The sequence below is a fragment of the Pezoporus flaviventris genome, unplaced genomic scaffold, assembly GCF_033815535.1.
Source record: "Pezoporus flaviventris isolate CSIRO_AGI_PZ_B2104156 unplaced genomic scaffold, CSIRO_AGI_Pfla_v1 ptg000041l, whole genome shotgun sequence".
NCBI classification, from domain to species: domain Eukaryota; kingdom Metazoa; phylum Chordata; class Aves; order Psittaciformes; family Psittacidae; genus Pezoporus; species Pezoporus flaviventris.
The window spans coordinates 7564117-7577942 of NW_026892589.1; the positions used below are offsets into that span (position 1 = coordinate 7564117).

General features: G+C 42.1%; 1 protein-coding gene across 1 annotated transcript in view; it reads left to right on the top strand.

Annotated features, from left to right (window-relative positions):
- The window catches only part of LOC133275653 (uncharacterized), a 34419-nt gene that overhangs the window by 9572 nt on the left and 11021 nt on the right, over positions 1–13826 (top strand). The window contains exon 2 of the mRNA XM_061465678.1: positions 8830–9818. Coding sequence (XP_061321662.1) covers positions 8830–9818 — 989 coding nt within the window. The remainder of the gene's footprint in view (positions 1–8829; positions 9819–13826) is intronic.

Sequence of the window (13826 nt, forward strand, 5' to 3'; positions counted from 1 at the left end):
TTAAGACCATCTCTAACTCGTGCTCTCAATTTCTCTCTGCAGGAGAGAGGCAAGCCAAATTAGCCAGCAAAGCCCCATACCCAGAGCTGGGTCATCTTCATTATTTGCCTTACATAGGAATCTTACATCAGTTACTCTGGCCTAATAAGGATAAACTGGTTTTCTCACCTGAGTGTCCCAAAACCAGCATAGCATTAGGCTGTCTTTCCCCTGGTTGCTCTGAACGCAAGCACAAAATGTCAAGGTACAATGTATGCCCACATTGCATATACTGCTGATCATCCTATGGAAAGCTGTGCTGTTCCATGGATGATTGTTCAGAAAACAGCCGCTATTTGTGTCTCTGGGAACAAGCATTTTTTTGTAAGGAGAAAAAGGCATTGCATCTCTGGAGTTAAATGAGGTCTGTTGTTCTCCACAGAAACTGGAGTGCGTCGCTGTGCCTGGTGGTTGTTGGAGCACCCGGGTTTGTTTTTATGTGATTTTCCTTTTCCCCACCTCCTGTTCTCTGAGAGGATCAAGGAGGAGGGATAGATGGTGACCTCATGGTGCAATTATGCAATCTGCTTGAGGCCAGGTATCAAAATACACTGCAGCTGTGAAGCTGGGACCTTGCGGTAGCTGGGGGGCCAGGGCCTCTCAGCTCTAATGAGATCGCTGACCTTCTCCTGCCACTTCTTCTGCGGCTGCTTTGATTCACAGAGATTTGTTGCGGCAATGGCCTGCCTAACGGTTTGGCAAGCTGCTGTAGGAACTGCTGTGTCTATGGGCAGGCACTAGGAGCTGGCCTCGGAGACCCAGAGCAGGTGAGGGTATCCTGAGCCCTGCCAGCCTCCTCCCATCCCGACAGAGCCTATTTAGCGTCTTCCAAAGGTATGCAAACATTACCACCCTCCCTGATCATTCTTTGTTCCTAAGTGAGGAGATCTGTTCTCTGTTGAAATAAAGCAGCGCCTTCCAAGCAATCCTGTTGTGACGCTTGAGCTCAGGGCTCAGCTGCAGCAAAGTCACATATGGGAAGAATAAGAGAAAATAGCATGCCTACAGTCTGAGGCATATTTGGGCCTCCAAGTCTCGTTCAGATTTTGCATTCTTTGCTTTAATTGCTGCACTGAATTCCTGCTTCCCTGCTCTACTCTTCTACCAATATTTTCCTTGTTTCCTGCAGCAACAGGCTTTCATAGTTTCCTCCCCTTCCTACCTGCAGATTTATTCTCTTCAAATGTCCCACTAAAACCAACATAAATCTTGCTGATAGGTGTGAAAACAGGGCCCTGTGAAGCTGTCTGATGTATGCCAAGAAGCACTGTAAGTCAGAATATATAATACAAGAGAAAATGGGATTCGCAGAGTGGAAATGTCACATCCATAATCACTTTTATGTGGTGGAACTGCCACTACCCCCCACTGAAATATCAGAGCATCTGTTAAAAAATGCAGTTTTGGTTTTACTTAAATCCAGCAGGTTGCACTCACTTCAAGAAATATTAGACCCTTGTTTAAAAACATGAGTGCAACTGCTCTGTTGCCGTAAATGTGTTAAAAGCAAATGTATGCTCGGCTCAGTTTCAGAGTCCCACAACTGAACCCTATTCAGTGCTTGTTTATGTGAATTTGCTCAAGGAGCAAAGAGTGAATATAAAGTGTGTGTGCAGGTACATGGGTTTGTGTTGAGGGAGGGTTACTGGGAGGTCAAGGGAGATCTCGCAGCAAAGAAGATACTCTAATGATTGATGAGAACTCTCGTATATCATTCTCAAATAGATCACAGTTAAGGACTGGAAAAAGGAAACAGGGAAAACGCTCTCCTAATAACTAAGCAAAGTACTGGCAAGTTTTGTTACACTCTGTCAATCTCATGTTTTTATCTATTTCTGCCAGGTCTGCTACCTTCAATCATTCAGAGATACTTGAAGAGGTGCCCTAAAATGGGATGAGAGAGTCTCCTTTTGCTGTTGTCTCATGCTTTAAACAGCCAAGGCAACTTGGCAGAGGGGGAAATGGGAATTCCAAGGCACTTCCAGGAATTCTTGTACTGCTAGGTAGAAAAATAGGTTAGATGTGCGACTGCTGTATCTAGTTCATGCTAATGAAAGAAAATAAACCTTGCATGCAAAGATGAGCTGAAAATGCAAAATTAAGTAGAGCACTAATTTTATAAAGTTTCTATTTAACTTTGTCCTCTACTTGGAAAAAGTCCTACCAGCTTTGATCTCTAGATCAGTCAGCTAGTGAAGTAAATGTGGTCACTTCTTCAACTAATAGGCTGGAGTTTTATATCTTACTCTTGGGATAATCTTTCCTCAGATCCTGTATTTGATGAGCATCCAAAAAGCTCAGACTTCCCTAACTTGGAAATACTGTGAGAGAACTTGGAGCTTTCGCTGGGAACCACAAGAATTGTGTTTCTGGTAGCTTTGCAGCTAGTTGCAGCCACGTCAGCAAGTAAAGACTTGTCTTGGTTTTCCTCCCTAAACTGGGATTGTAGAATGACCACTTTCCCTTTTTCCTTCTTGTTTTCTTTTTAAAACCCTAAGTTTAAAATCTTCTTTCTGCTCTGGCTGAAAGTTTGGGCCACTTCAGATTTCATCTCAGGTGGTTGGCTCTATTCAAATGTCCTCATGAGTCCAAGTAATCTTTATCTCAGAATGAGCCTCCTGTCTTTGGAGGTAAGATGGGGGAAGTAACTGAGATACTGTACCTCACCCCACAAGTTTAGAGCAATTGCAAAGATGTTGATGGAGACAGAGCTTTAAAGAGGTACCCAGGGCAGAATAAAATGTGAAGGAGCTGGTGAGGTAGTTTCAAAGCATTGCCAATTCTTTGGGAGAAACACACATGTGTGTGCATGTGTGCACATAAGACGTTTTAGATTTTGGAAAGGTGAGGGATGTAAATAAAACTTGCTGGATTTTCACCCCACTACAGTGAGCTCAAATGGCTAAATTTAGTCATCCAGACTGAACAATCCTGGATTCTCACAATGCATCCAGAAACTAACTGCCTACCTCTGTGGCTGCTGTTGAACCAGCTGTAGGCTGACAAGATAAGGTTACTATAGAACTGCCATAGACTGTTTGCAGTCCTGTTCTGGCAACAGGCAGTTGCAGTGGATTTTGTATTTTACATGAAGCAAAAAACTGTATGTGGGTTTATAAATAAATAAAATAATAAGTAAAGGATCATTTATGTGTGTGTGGGGGGGATACTGTACAGGAAGAGACAAAACAAAATAATTCTTTGGTCAAAAGTACAGGATCATAACTAACTGTTTTCACTTCAAAGGGCCTAATGTCTGCATAAATGGCTTTTATGCTTACTTTCACTCATTACTCTAGCATTAAATCTAGTACATATCTTCAAGCAGAGACCAAAAGGAAGCCTTTAACTTGGATAAGGGGATAATACCCATCTGTTCCTGAAAAAGCTAATAAATGCAGTACCTCTTAAATGTTCAGTTTGGAGTATAGTGGATTATTCCTTCCCTGTCATTTCTAAAAAGAAGTGGAAGTGACATTTTTAAGTTTGCCTGAAACTGGAAATCCATGTGAGAAATGTACAGAAGCTGAGAAGGACAAAATAGGTTATGATCTTTGCACACTGTTTCCTTGCAAGCCTGCAACTGGGTATCATTATGAAGTGTGTGGCTTGGCCCCTGATGGTGTCTTGGAAATGCAGTGGCTTAGTTCCAGTTTCCTCTGCTGAGGCTTTCATTCTGACTCGGGGTACACACCAAGAGAACTTGCCATTTCCTGGGCGAGTACATTATATAAGAAAATAAACTACACTGGACAGGTCACAAGCCAGAGAATCTGAGATTGTACTCACAGGGGAATGACAAACATCAAGACAGGATGCCTTCTTTCATCTTCCTTGAAATAAATACACTTTAAAAATAAACAGTCTTTGGGATGCAAGACAGCATCCTCCAGGATGCTGCAAAGAGCTGCTTCTTGTAACCAGTATTAACATGAATAAAGAAAATTCACTACTTCACATTTTTGAGCCTCAACAAAAACTGAATACAAATGGACTGAGGGTTTCCCTAGCCAGGACCTTGCATCACTTTGTTTCCACTTCTCTTCAGCAGGACTTATGTCTTTACAAGCTAAACCACATAGCCATATCACCTTCTCTTAGCAGGTACACGTCCCAGCATCCTCTCCACATTCCCTCTGGGCTCCCTGCATCATCTCATGCCAGAAGCAGTTCTTTCTTAGAGGCAGGACAGAGAAACTTAAGAAACTGAGCCTCGCTTGACTGCTTCTAGTGATTCAGGCAGAGGCTGGTACCCATCACTGAAGACTGCTTGTGGGCCAGCTCAAGGCTGCCACAAATTGCCATTCATGGCTTTTTGCAAGACCCTCCTAGAGGCTTTGAGTATGGCTTTGCTCTGGTGGAAGCAGCCACGAAGGGTCTCTTGGCTTTCATATAGGGTGCTGCAAGAACTTGTCCTGTCCTGGCAAAATTAAGAGCTTGCTTATGTGCATGCCTCTGATTTAGCTCATCTGGTGCCTTCTTCAGCAGTAATTGTGATTAAAGAAAATGTACTAATTAAATTATTCTTGTAGTGAGTGGGATTCTATTAGAATGTGTTGGTTCCCTGATGAAATTCCTACTGGAATAATGCAGAGGGGCTCCAGGGATACATTTGTAGATGTTGTGCAAATGAAGAACAGAGTTGAGGGTTATGTTACTCAGATGATGATGATTACTCTTTCTTGTGCTTGATTGGGCTGCATAATAAACTCCCATCTGGCCAAAATAATTATTTTCTCGCTTTCCTGCATGGGAATTGTGGTTTTTACAAGTGCCACCTGCTTCTTGAGAGCTCTATGCACACAGGTGTATAGGGCCCGGTTTGAAGAAATAACATCCTGGCTTTGTGCTGCACCTCTACCTATCAAGGGTTTGCTCGCATCTTTGAGAGATGGTGCTCCTCAGGAAGCAGACACTGATGCTTGTGGTGAGATTTCTGAACAATGGCTTGCAGTCACTTGTGGCCACATCTATTCCAACCCAGCATAGCTTTATGCTTAAGAAAAACTCCCAGGCTCTCTACAACTGCATTACACATGGGTTTATTGCAAACCTACACTTCAGAGAGCAGCAGAGCATTCATCCTACCACTGACAGAATCACCTATGAGGCCCTACACAAGGTCCTTCTTGTACTCCTTAGCCCTGTGTTTCCTGGTGCAGAGGCTTTATTACTCCTTAAATATATGTATCTTAATTAAGTAGCTCAAAGCTGGTGCCAGTATTAACTACTCGTTTCTACAGAGTCTGAATGTCAGCACAGGAGGAGGTAAATGCATGACAATAGGGCATTTTTTAGTAACCAGCATAGATTTAAGCTTCCGAGTGGGCTGTGTAGTGTGAAAAGGGGAAATGCAACATCTTGGCATGTTCTGAAATATCCGACTATTGAGTTTCTGGCCAACAAGCTATAGCTGAGATTTGAGTACTTCTCTGGAACCTGCGAAATGCTGTTCCCCAGTTATCCTAACTCAGAAGACAGGTAGGGTATGTCTGACCACAGTAGGCAGGAGGTTCATCTCAACACAGTGGTTGCAAACATTTGGGACTCCCAGACAGAATGTGAAGTACTGAAAAGCAGATGAACAGGACTGGTAATCTGTTTCACCCTGCTCATAACTAACCTAATTGGCATGGGCATATATCATGTTGTTTTTAAAAAGCACAACAACCTGTCATTTACAAAGATTAAAAGTGTGCCAAATTTTCTGCGTGCCTCTGTCAAGAGCCCACGAATCTATAACTTGCTGCAGAAAGGAACATCTGTATCTAATTGATGAAACTCAGCCTTCATAATGCATTATTCAAATGAACAGTTTTGTCAGTAATTCAGTTGTGGATTATAAATTAATCAGAAAACTTCCCCCCCCTCGGACCTATCTTGCATTTTCTGTCCCTTGTGGGTTTTTTTCCTGGTGTCAGAGCAAGTCTTGAAGCTTTTCAGTCTCCCAAGCCATAACAAATGTATAATTCCTCCACTGCTGTGACCTTTCAGCCATATTGCACAGATCCCCTCCTGCCCAGATGATGCAGGATACCTGTTGGGATTCAGCTAGATACTGCAGCCAACTGCTGGCTACATGGCTCGTAGGGGAACAAGAGGCATTTGAGTCTGAACCTGAGACTCCTTGGATATATAGAGAGTCTGCAAGATATTTCTTTCCAAATGATGACATATTCAAGTGAAAATGAAGGCAGGAAAGGGAGCCTATCCTGAGAGCGGGGGCAAGGGATTTATGGAGGGTGCGCTTACCCATTCAGCACTTTGGTGATTAATCCCACATGATCCACTGAGCTGATGGATGCTGCTTTTGGGTGTTAACAAAGTCTTCTGGTAGTAGAGGTGGAGCTGTGAACACCTCCAAGCGCCTTCTCAGTGTCTGAAAAAAGGCAACTAGATCAGTTCACATATTCCTCAAAATAAAATCTCAACCCTCGATCACTGCTAATTTAAGGGGGTTTGGGCCAATCTGTAATCCTCCCACATCCAGGAGTACCACCCTGCAATAGCAGCAGTTCTGGTGCACATTCTGGCTCCAAAACTGGGTACATATTTTAGTTGAAAAGTTTGGCATTATTTACTGTTTCTTGCTATACAAATATCTTATTTAAATGTGAGCTCAAAAGACTATCATGGGACAAAGGTAATTCTGCACTGATATTCCAGAACAAAGGCAAGTCTGTGTCCCTGCCTGTGGCAGAAGAGTTGGAACTCGATGATCTTTAAGGTCCCTTACAACCCAAACCATTCTGTGCTTCTGTGAAGTCTGCACTGATATTAGAATCATAGAATAGTTAGGGTTGGAAAGGACCTTAACATCATCTAGTTCCAACCCCCCTGCCATGGGCAGGGACACCTCCTACTAAACTATATTCCCTATATTCTGAGATATAGGGAAGGAATATGAGAGAAATCACAGTTAAGCCCTCTTTCCTTCTTCCTAGTATAGGAGCAATCCTCCTGCTGAGGGAAGAGCAGCATACTCACTGCAAACCAGCTAGTTTTTAGCAAAATCCAAGGGACAACAAAGGTAACTAATTCTGATGTGAATTAGCAAATGGATCTAAATTGACATAAAATTTTGCTATTTTCACCTGGATTTTTATCATGAATTAGCTAATTCAGACTAAACTTAAAAATTTTACATCCTAGGGAACAGATCAGTAAATTTATATTAATTTATTTTGGTATTACATGCTGTGGAACTTCTAAGGCATTAGATTGAGAATAATATGTATTTGGCACATGAATACAGTTTCTTTTCCGCTTGAGACCTCAAGACATAGTCCAGCCCAGGTGCCTTAAATGTGAAGCCTGTAGTTTATCCCACTATAATTAACATAAGCTTTGATTTAAATTATACTTTTAAAACTCAAAGATTGTATTTCAAGTTGAATATAGAATACAATTTCCACCCATGTTGATGGTTTTGTCCTTTTTTACTGTCATCCACCCTGAAATAACACAGAATATGAACAGCACCTGCTGGAAAAAAAAGGTCATCCCTTGCAAAACAGGTCTGGCTTTTTCTTTTCATTTAAGGCATTTAAGGACTTTTAACCTTTGGCATTACATTTTATTTTTTTTCCCTTTCCATTTCAATATGAGCCAAGGGGAGGGACTAAGAGAAGAAAAAAAATCTGGAGTATTTTGATCCTTGTGGCTTTATATGGACTTCATAAGCTTTGTCTGTTCTACTGCCAAGCTTCCTTTGTGTTTAAATAGATAACAGACCAAGATGACAAATCATTTCCAATAAACCCCCCCCACCAAACCCAAAGCATTCCCTTTCTTTTCCAATTAATGCTTGTAAAACCATGCTCCAAGACAAGGTTTGTGACCTAAGTACTTCTGATTTATTTTTCCTCATTTCAAAACCAATTGCCCAGGGTGCAGATGGGGATCTGTGCTCTCCAAATTTATGGAAGAGTCTTGAAAAAAAAACTCTTAGAGTGTCTCTGGGAGAAGGTAGTTGTAAATATGATGTGTGAAAGCAGCCATATGTACCTTTAGAGAAGAAGCAGCATGGTAGTTAGTGCCACCATTTGTGGACTTCCTTCCTCTTTGGAGTCCACAGACTATTTATGGAGAAAGAAGAAATAGCAAATGTCACATAGGATTATTGCTGTGTTACATAAACTGCACGTTGATTGCTATTTTACTAGTGAAAACTGGTATCTGCTATCACTATTTTGATTTGCATCAAAACCACCCAGATTTTATTGCTTACTGAAGTAAATAAGGCTGAATTTGAAACAGAAGGTGAGTTGGATGTATGAATCATGGGTAATCATCAACCCAAGGGTCTGGGTTTTCAACATTAAAGAAATGGTTTTGTAATGAAAATAACAGAGTTCAGGATGCTATGGTGACACAGTTTTTCTTTACCTTCTCAAGATTTTTATCACACAACCAGCTGTTTAGGGCAACAAATCTCTGTGGTCAAAAAGTTGTATGCTAGCCAGCAGCAGAAATGGATGCTACTATGATCAGTAATAGAAAGTGATTATAATGTGAATTACTCATCTGGGTTATATTTCTGTGGAGGTTGATCATTCAGTATACACTTCCATAGTCTCTAGGAGTGGCTTGCCATACAAGACCTATTAGATTAATGCTCCAAATGGGAAAGTAGAAAATAGACTTGTACGAGCTTACTGAATTCCCCTTTCTTGAGGATATCTTGCATGAGTCCCTGAAGGGAAGGAATAGAACCTCCAGTAGGTCTAGCAGACTGCATTCTGGATACGATCTCTGGCAAGATGTAAGCTTATTTGTTTTCTTTCCCAGGTGTATTATTCCTGTGGTGCAGTGGTAGAATCGATGGAAAGAGGCCTGATTTTATCACCAGGTTTTCCAAACAACTACTACCCAGGGACACACTGTGTTTGGCAGTTTTTCATTCCCATGAGAACCCATCTTATCTTGGAAATTTTTGACTTTGACATTTTTGAGAGCTTTAGTGAAACTCCAACCCCCTGGGATGGCTTTTCAGCCCCCGCTAAAACAGGAAACAGAGACATTCCTTCTCTTGAGGAAAACCTGGACTTTGATCTCCATACTACAGAACCATCCCTCCAGACCTGGATGTCAAAGGTGGCTCAGAATCTGAGCAGCACAGGAGATCAGCCAAAGGACCTTCCTAGTCACCTGGATGACCTTCCAGGGACAACCTCAAAAAAAGATGAAGCCAAACAAGCATCTGAAGAAAACCAGTTGAAGCAGATGAAGGAACCTAAAGCAATTACCAAGGCTCAAACAGAAGAACTGCCATTCCCTGTGGCTGGCAGTGCCACAATGCAGAAGCAAAATACCAATGGCCTGGAAACAGATTTGAAGGAGAAAATCTTGCTGGCCCATCTAGCTGCTAGTGAGGGAGCTGAAGTTACAGTAGAGAGCCAGACTTTTCCCACAACAGAATTGCCTGTGGAAGTATCCTCCAGCCCACAGTCAGCAGTGGACATATGTCCCCATGATGTACTATATGTTTCTGATCTCATCACATTTTCCTCTCGCTTCTGTGGACCAAATTCACCTTTAAACAAGACTATGGTCTTTGGTTCATCTCTGGAAATGGTTGAGGTTATCATGGAACTGATCACTACCACAGACCGAGGCCGAGGCTTTGCAATGCTCTTTGAATACAAGAACATCACCGAACCCAACACTGTAGATGCTGTGAGGCAGGGGAGAAAGGAAAATATGATGATGCTGGCAATTGTAACAGGGATTGCCTTCTTTGCACTTGCTTTGCTCTTTGCACTCTACATAACTTGCAGGTAAGATGATGAATATCTGAGCCTTTGAAGCATGTGATATTATCCATTAAGGAAAAAGACCAGAAAACAATGTTTTGTTTCCTTTGCTCTGCTAATGCTTGCTGTCCTTTAGACGTAGTAGTGTGTGGATACAGTGGAGATCAATGCCAGTCACTACTCCTGCCCTAGGTGCTTTAGTTTCCTTTGCTAGTTCTACAACTTCTGTGCCTCAAATTTATTTTATTTCTCCTCTACAAATACCTGAAGGGTGCTGACTTTCTTGGGCATTATTTTGTTTCAGTGGCAGTGCTGCCTCTGAACCTCAGTTCTGGGACACTAACAAATACAGAACAAAGATCATTCTTCCTCTAGTCTCCTGAGCAGGCTGACCTGACAGCCACAGCATCTTCTCACAGCGATTCCAGTTTGCCTCTAACCATCACTAATGCTCTGCAGAAAGGTACACAATAACAAAAGTATTGCCACTTAGAATTAAGATTTACAGTACTTTCCAGTCTGTAGCATGTTTTATCCAAAAGACTGCACAGACATTTTAATTGCAATACACTTCATGTGTTAAGCAGTCATCTGCACATCCTTTGACTACTGAAGGGCTGAGTGCCATACTGCAGTACCTGTCATTGTCCCCCAAATGTCATCTGAAATGACATGGTCAAGTGAGCTGATGGTCAGGCTGAGCTACTGATTTTCATGTACTGATGCTAACTAGTTAAATGGCTAAAACAAGCCAGTGACAAAAATATCCCTTTCCAGTCAATTGCTTTCATTTTATATGTTTCTTTTCCTTAGATTGCTCAGGAGAAAGCTTCTCTACCTCAGTATATGTTTGCATTTTTCCAACTAACTCCCTAGTGAAAACATTTTTGTAGAAACAGTGATTTTTTTTTTTTTCCCTTCCAACAAATTCAAAACAGAGCCCAAGCTCCCCAGGTTTTTGTCAGAATAAACATATTTCAAACATTTTGACTTCAATGAAAACATCAGGTAGACTGACACAAGTACTGTTCCTTACAGGGGTTCCACTGTGGTGGACTGGGTATTAGTAATAGCACTCATTTCCCAGTGGCAGCATGCAACTCATCTGTCTTCACTCTTCCTGCATCCCCTGCCTCATCTATTGTGCATCCTCCCACCCAAAAGGTGTCAGGATTTCCCAGCCACTCCTAGTCCTTGAGGTTAGCTTGATAGAGGAATTTTGCTTTCCTTGTCCTTTTGGAGGCTGCTTTTGTAGCTCTCGCTGAATAAATATAAAATGTAGGCCATTATACTGGGTATAAGAGGATGTGGGCAAGGTGGTGAGGCTTAAATATACTCTCTCTTGCTGCATATAGAAATTCCTGCTTTCAGAGTCTGAGCTTTTCATAGTTGTAAGAGTTAAACTTGCATATGTTACATCTAACTAACCTTTTTCCTTTTCAAAGAACTTGCAGAACATTAATTTAGACCACAATTTTTTGCTAGCTCTAAAGGAAAACGTCTGGTGGAAAATGTCTTCCAGAAACCAAACACTTCATTTTTATACCCTTTCCAATCTTCAAAAGAGAAACATGCTCCCTTCACCATGGCAGCAGTCTGGGCTGATCCACATGTTGAGCTGGCTGTTCTTGCTCCATTACCCCTATTTAATTTCACTGTAACTATCCATGAAGTAGAGTATTATTCAAACCAAGAAGTACACTGGCAATCTGAGATTTTACTGGCTGAACTTTACTCTCTGTAGCCTCTTTGGAAAGTCAGGCCATGCTGCTCACATGCACAATCTGGCTTTTTGCTTGTCAGATGTTTACAAAAGTAATACTCTGCTCTCGCTGACCAACAGAGAAGAACTGAATGCATTTTTTCTCTTCATACAAATGTTTGTATGTTCTGGTCACTGCAAATACATCCTGCTGGGGTCCTATGCTGCAGGACCAGGATTAGACTCACTTTTTACGCTGGCGTTTATGCTTTTTCATTGCTCTATGTCTCTTGTTTTAAAAGGAAGGTACACCTCAGTCAGCTCTTGACTGTATATAGAGACTATCCCTAGTCCTTTATCTTCTTGAAAGGCCATTTACTATCCCAGCTGCCTATATTGCCTCCATGCTATTCCAAGGAGGCCTTCATAACAATACTTTATTTCTCATCAAACTTAAAGTATTTAAGCATGATATGACACATGTGGAAGTGGTGCCATGACCTGTGCTGAGTGATCTCACTTGTATTGCACTGGAAGAGTTGTCTTTTACCCTTTACTGTGCTAACTGCTTCAAGGATCTCGGTCCCTTCCCCAGAACTGCTGGCACTGGTCAGAGCTCACCTATACTTCCCAGCTGTGGGTTTTTAATGCAGCTTGAAATAAGACGACAGAGGCTGTTAAGCACATCTAAACTTTTTTTTCAGTTTGAGCCCACGAAGCTCTATTTGATGCTTCTTGCCCTAAATAGGGCTTGAAATCAGGTGTCAAATGCATATTAGCCACAGTGTCTCCTCACTGCAGAAGAGGTCAGAATGGCAAGGGGTGGGCTGAGGGGAGAAATGAAAATACTTTAACAATGCAGCATGCTCAGAAATGGGACCACATCTCTGAGGCATGGTAATGCTTGTCCTGGCTGGAGCATGACATTGCAAAGGGTGCTAATAGTAACCTTAAGGCTTTTGGCCTTGCAAACTTACCTTCCACTTTCTTTTCTCTTTGTTCTTTACTTGTTCCTCAGGTACCAGGTTTAGCTGTATTCCCCCCCCCCCCCCCCCATTTCTATATGCTGCTCTTGCTAGGCTAAAAGTAGCAGGCTCTGCCTTGCCAGGGGTAGAAATGGCCCGGGATGGGCTTGGCACCTACCGCCAATCCAATGCACCAAGTCGTCAGCAGTGTCTGCTCAGGCTCATTGCATTCAGCCAGGGCAAAGCTCTCTGGGGAAACTCCAAGTCTCTGCCACACTGCAGCTTTTGTTTGCTGTTTGGGGAGGGAATGAAAGCTTCAGTTGTTAGTTGGCCAATAATTCTAATTACTTTTGGCCAAGAGGCCTGGCTCGAGTAATGGGGTAATTTTTACTTTCTTTCCCAAGCCCCAAGAACAACAGACATGTCCACCTTATTTAATTTTAATCCTGTCCAATGCAGTCAGACTTTTGCTTGATGGTTGCAACTCATGGATTGCAACTGCATTTTACATCTGCATAGCCTGCCAATGACCTGTTTCCAATTACACCCCCCCGCAGCTATTTCAAGTCATCATGCACTGCCATCTCATTCCATGCAAGCTACCCTGCCAATCACTGCATGCAGCCTCACCATTACCTGGGGCTAAAATTCTGCTTCATCATATAATGCCTTCTTAGAGAATCCTCATCACTCCTGCGCTAAAACCAGGCCCTTCTTCTGCCATCCTCATGTTAGGCACAACCCAAAACTTGCTCCCTGCCTATCTTAGCTGCATCCTCCATTTCTGTCCCTCTACACAATTACAAATTCTTCTAAATGATGGAAACTGGTGTATTCACATGTTGTCTGTTTTAAATCTATGAGCTGAACACTGCTCTGACTTACCGGCTTAAACCAGATGGGCTTAAACCACAATTGCCAATCTCCCTGGCAAGGTACTGCAACGTGTCATGAGAGGTTTAGTCCAATGAGAATGAGCTGGAGAATGAGCTAAAGAAAGACTAAGACCCCAGTCCTGCAAACTAATGTATCTTGGTAGGTTCTATAGCAGCAGCTCTGAATAGAAGAAAAAAAAACAACCCATCTCAAGTTTCCACCTAAACTGTTGGCTGAATCTAGAGACTCTTACCCTTTGTATGTTTTGTAAACAGTAAATCACATAGTTCAGTGGAAATCAAACACAATACCCAAAGTGTGATGAGGAAAGAAAAAGTTAAAATGGGGACATTTCAGCTAGTTATCATGTTCTAATCCTAATGAAATGTTGGGGAGAACAGGACTCTTCTTTCTCTTATTCTCCCTTAACCTACCATATTCACATAGAAAACATCTTTGCCAGAGATACCTTACCATCTCTTTGGTTTA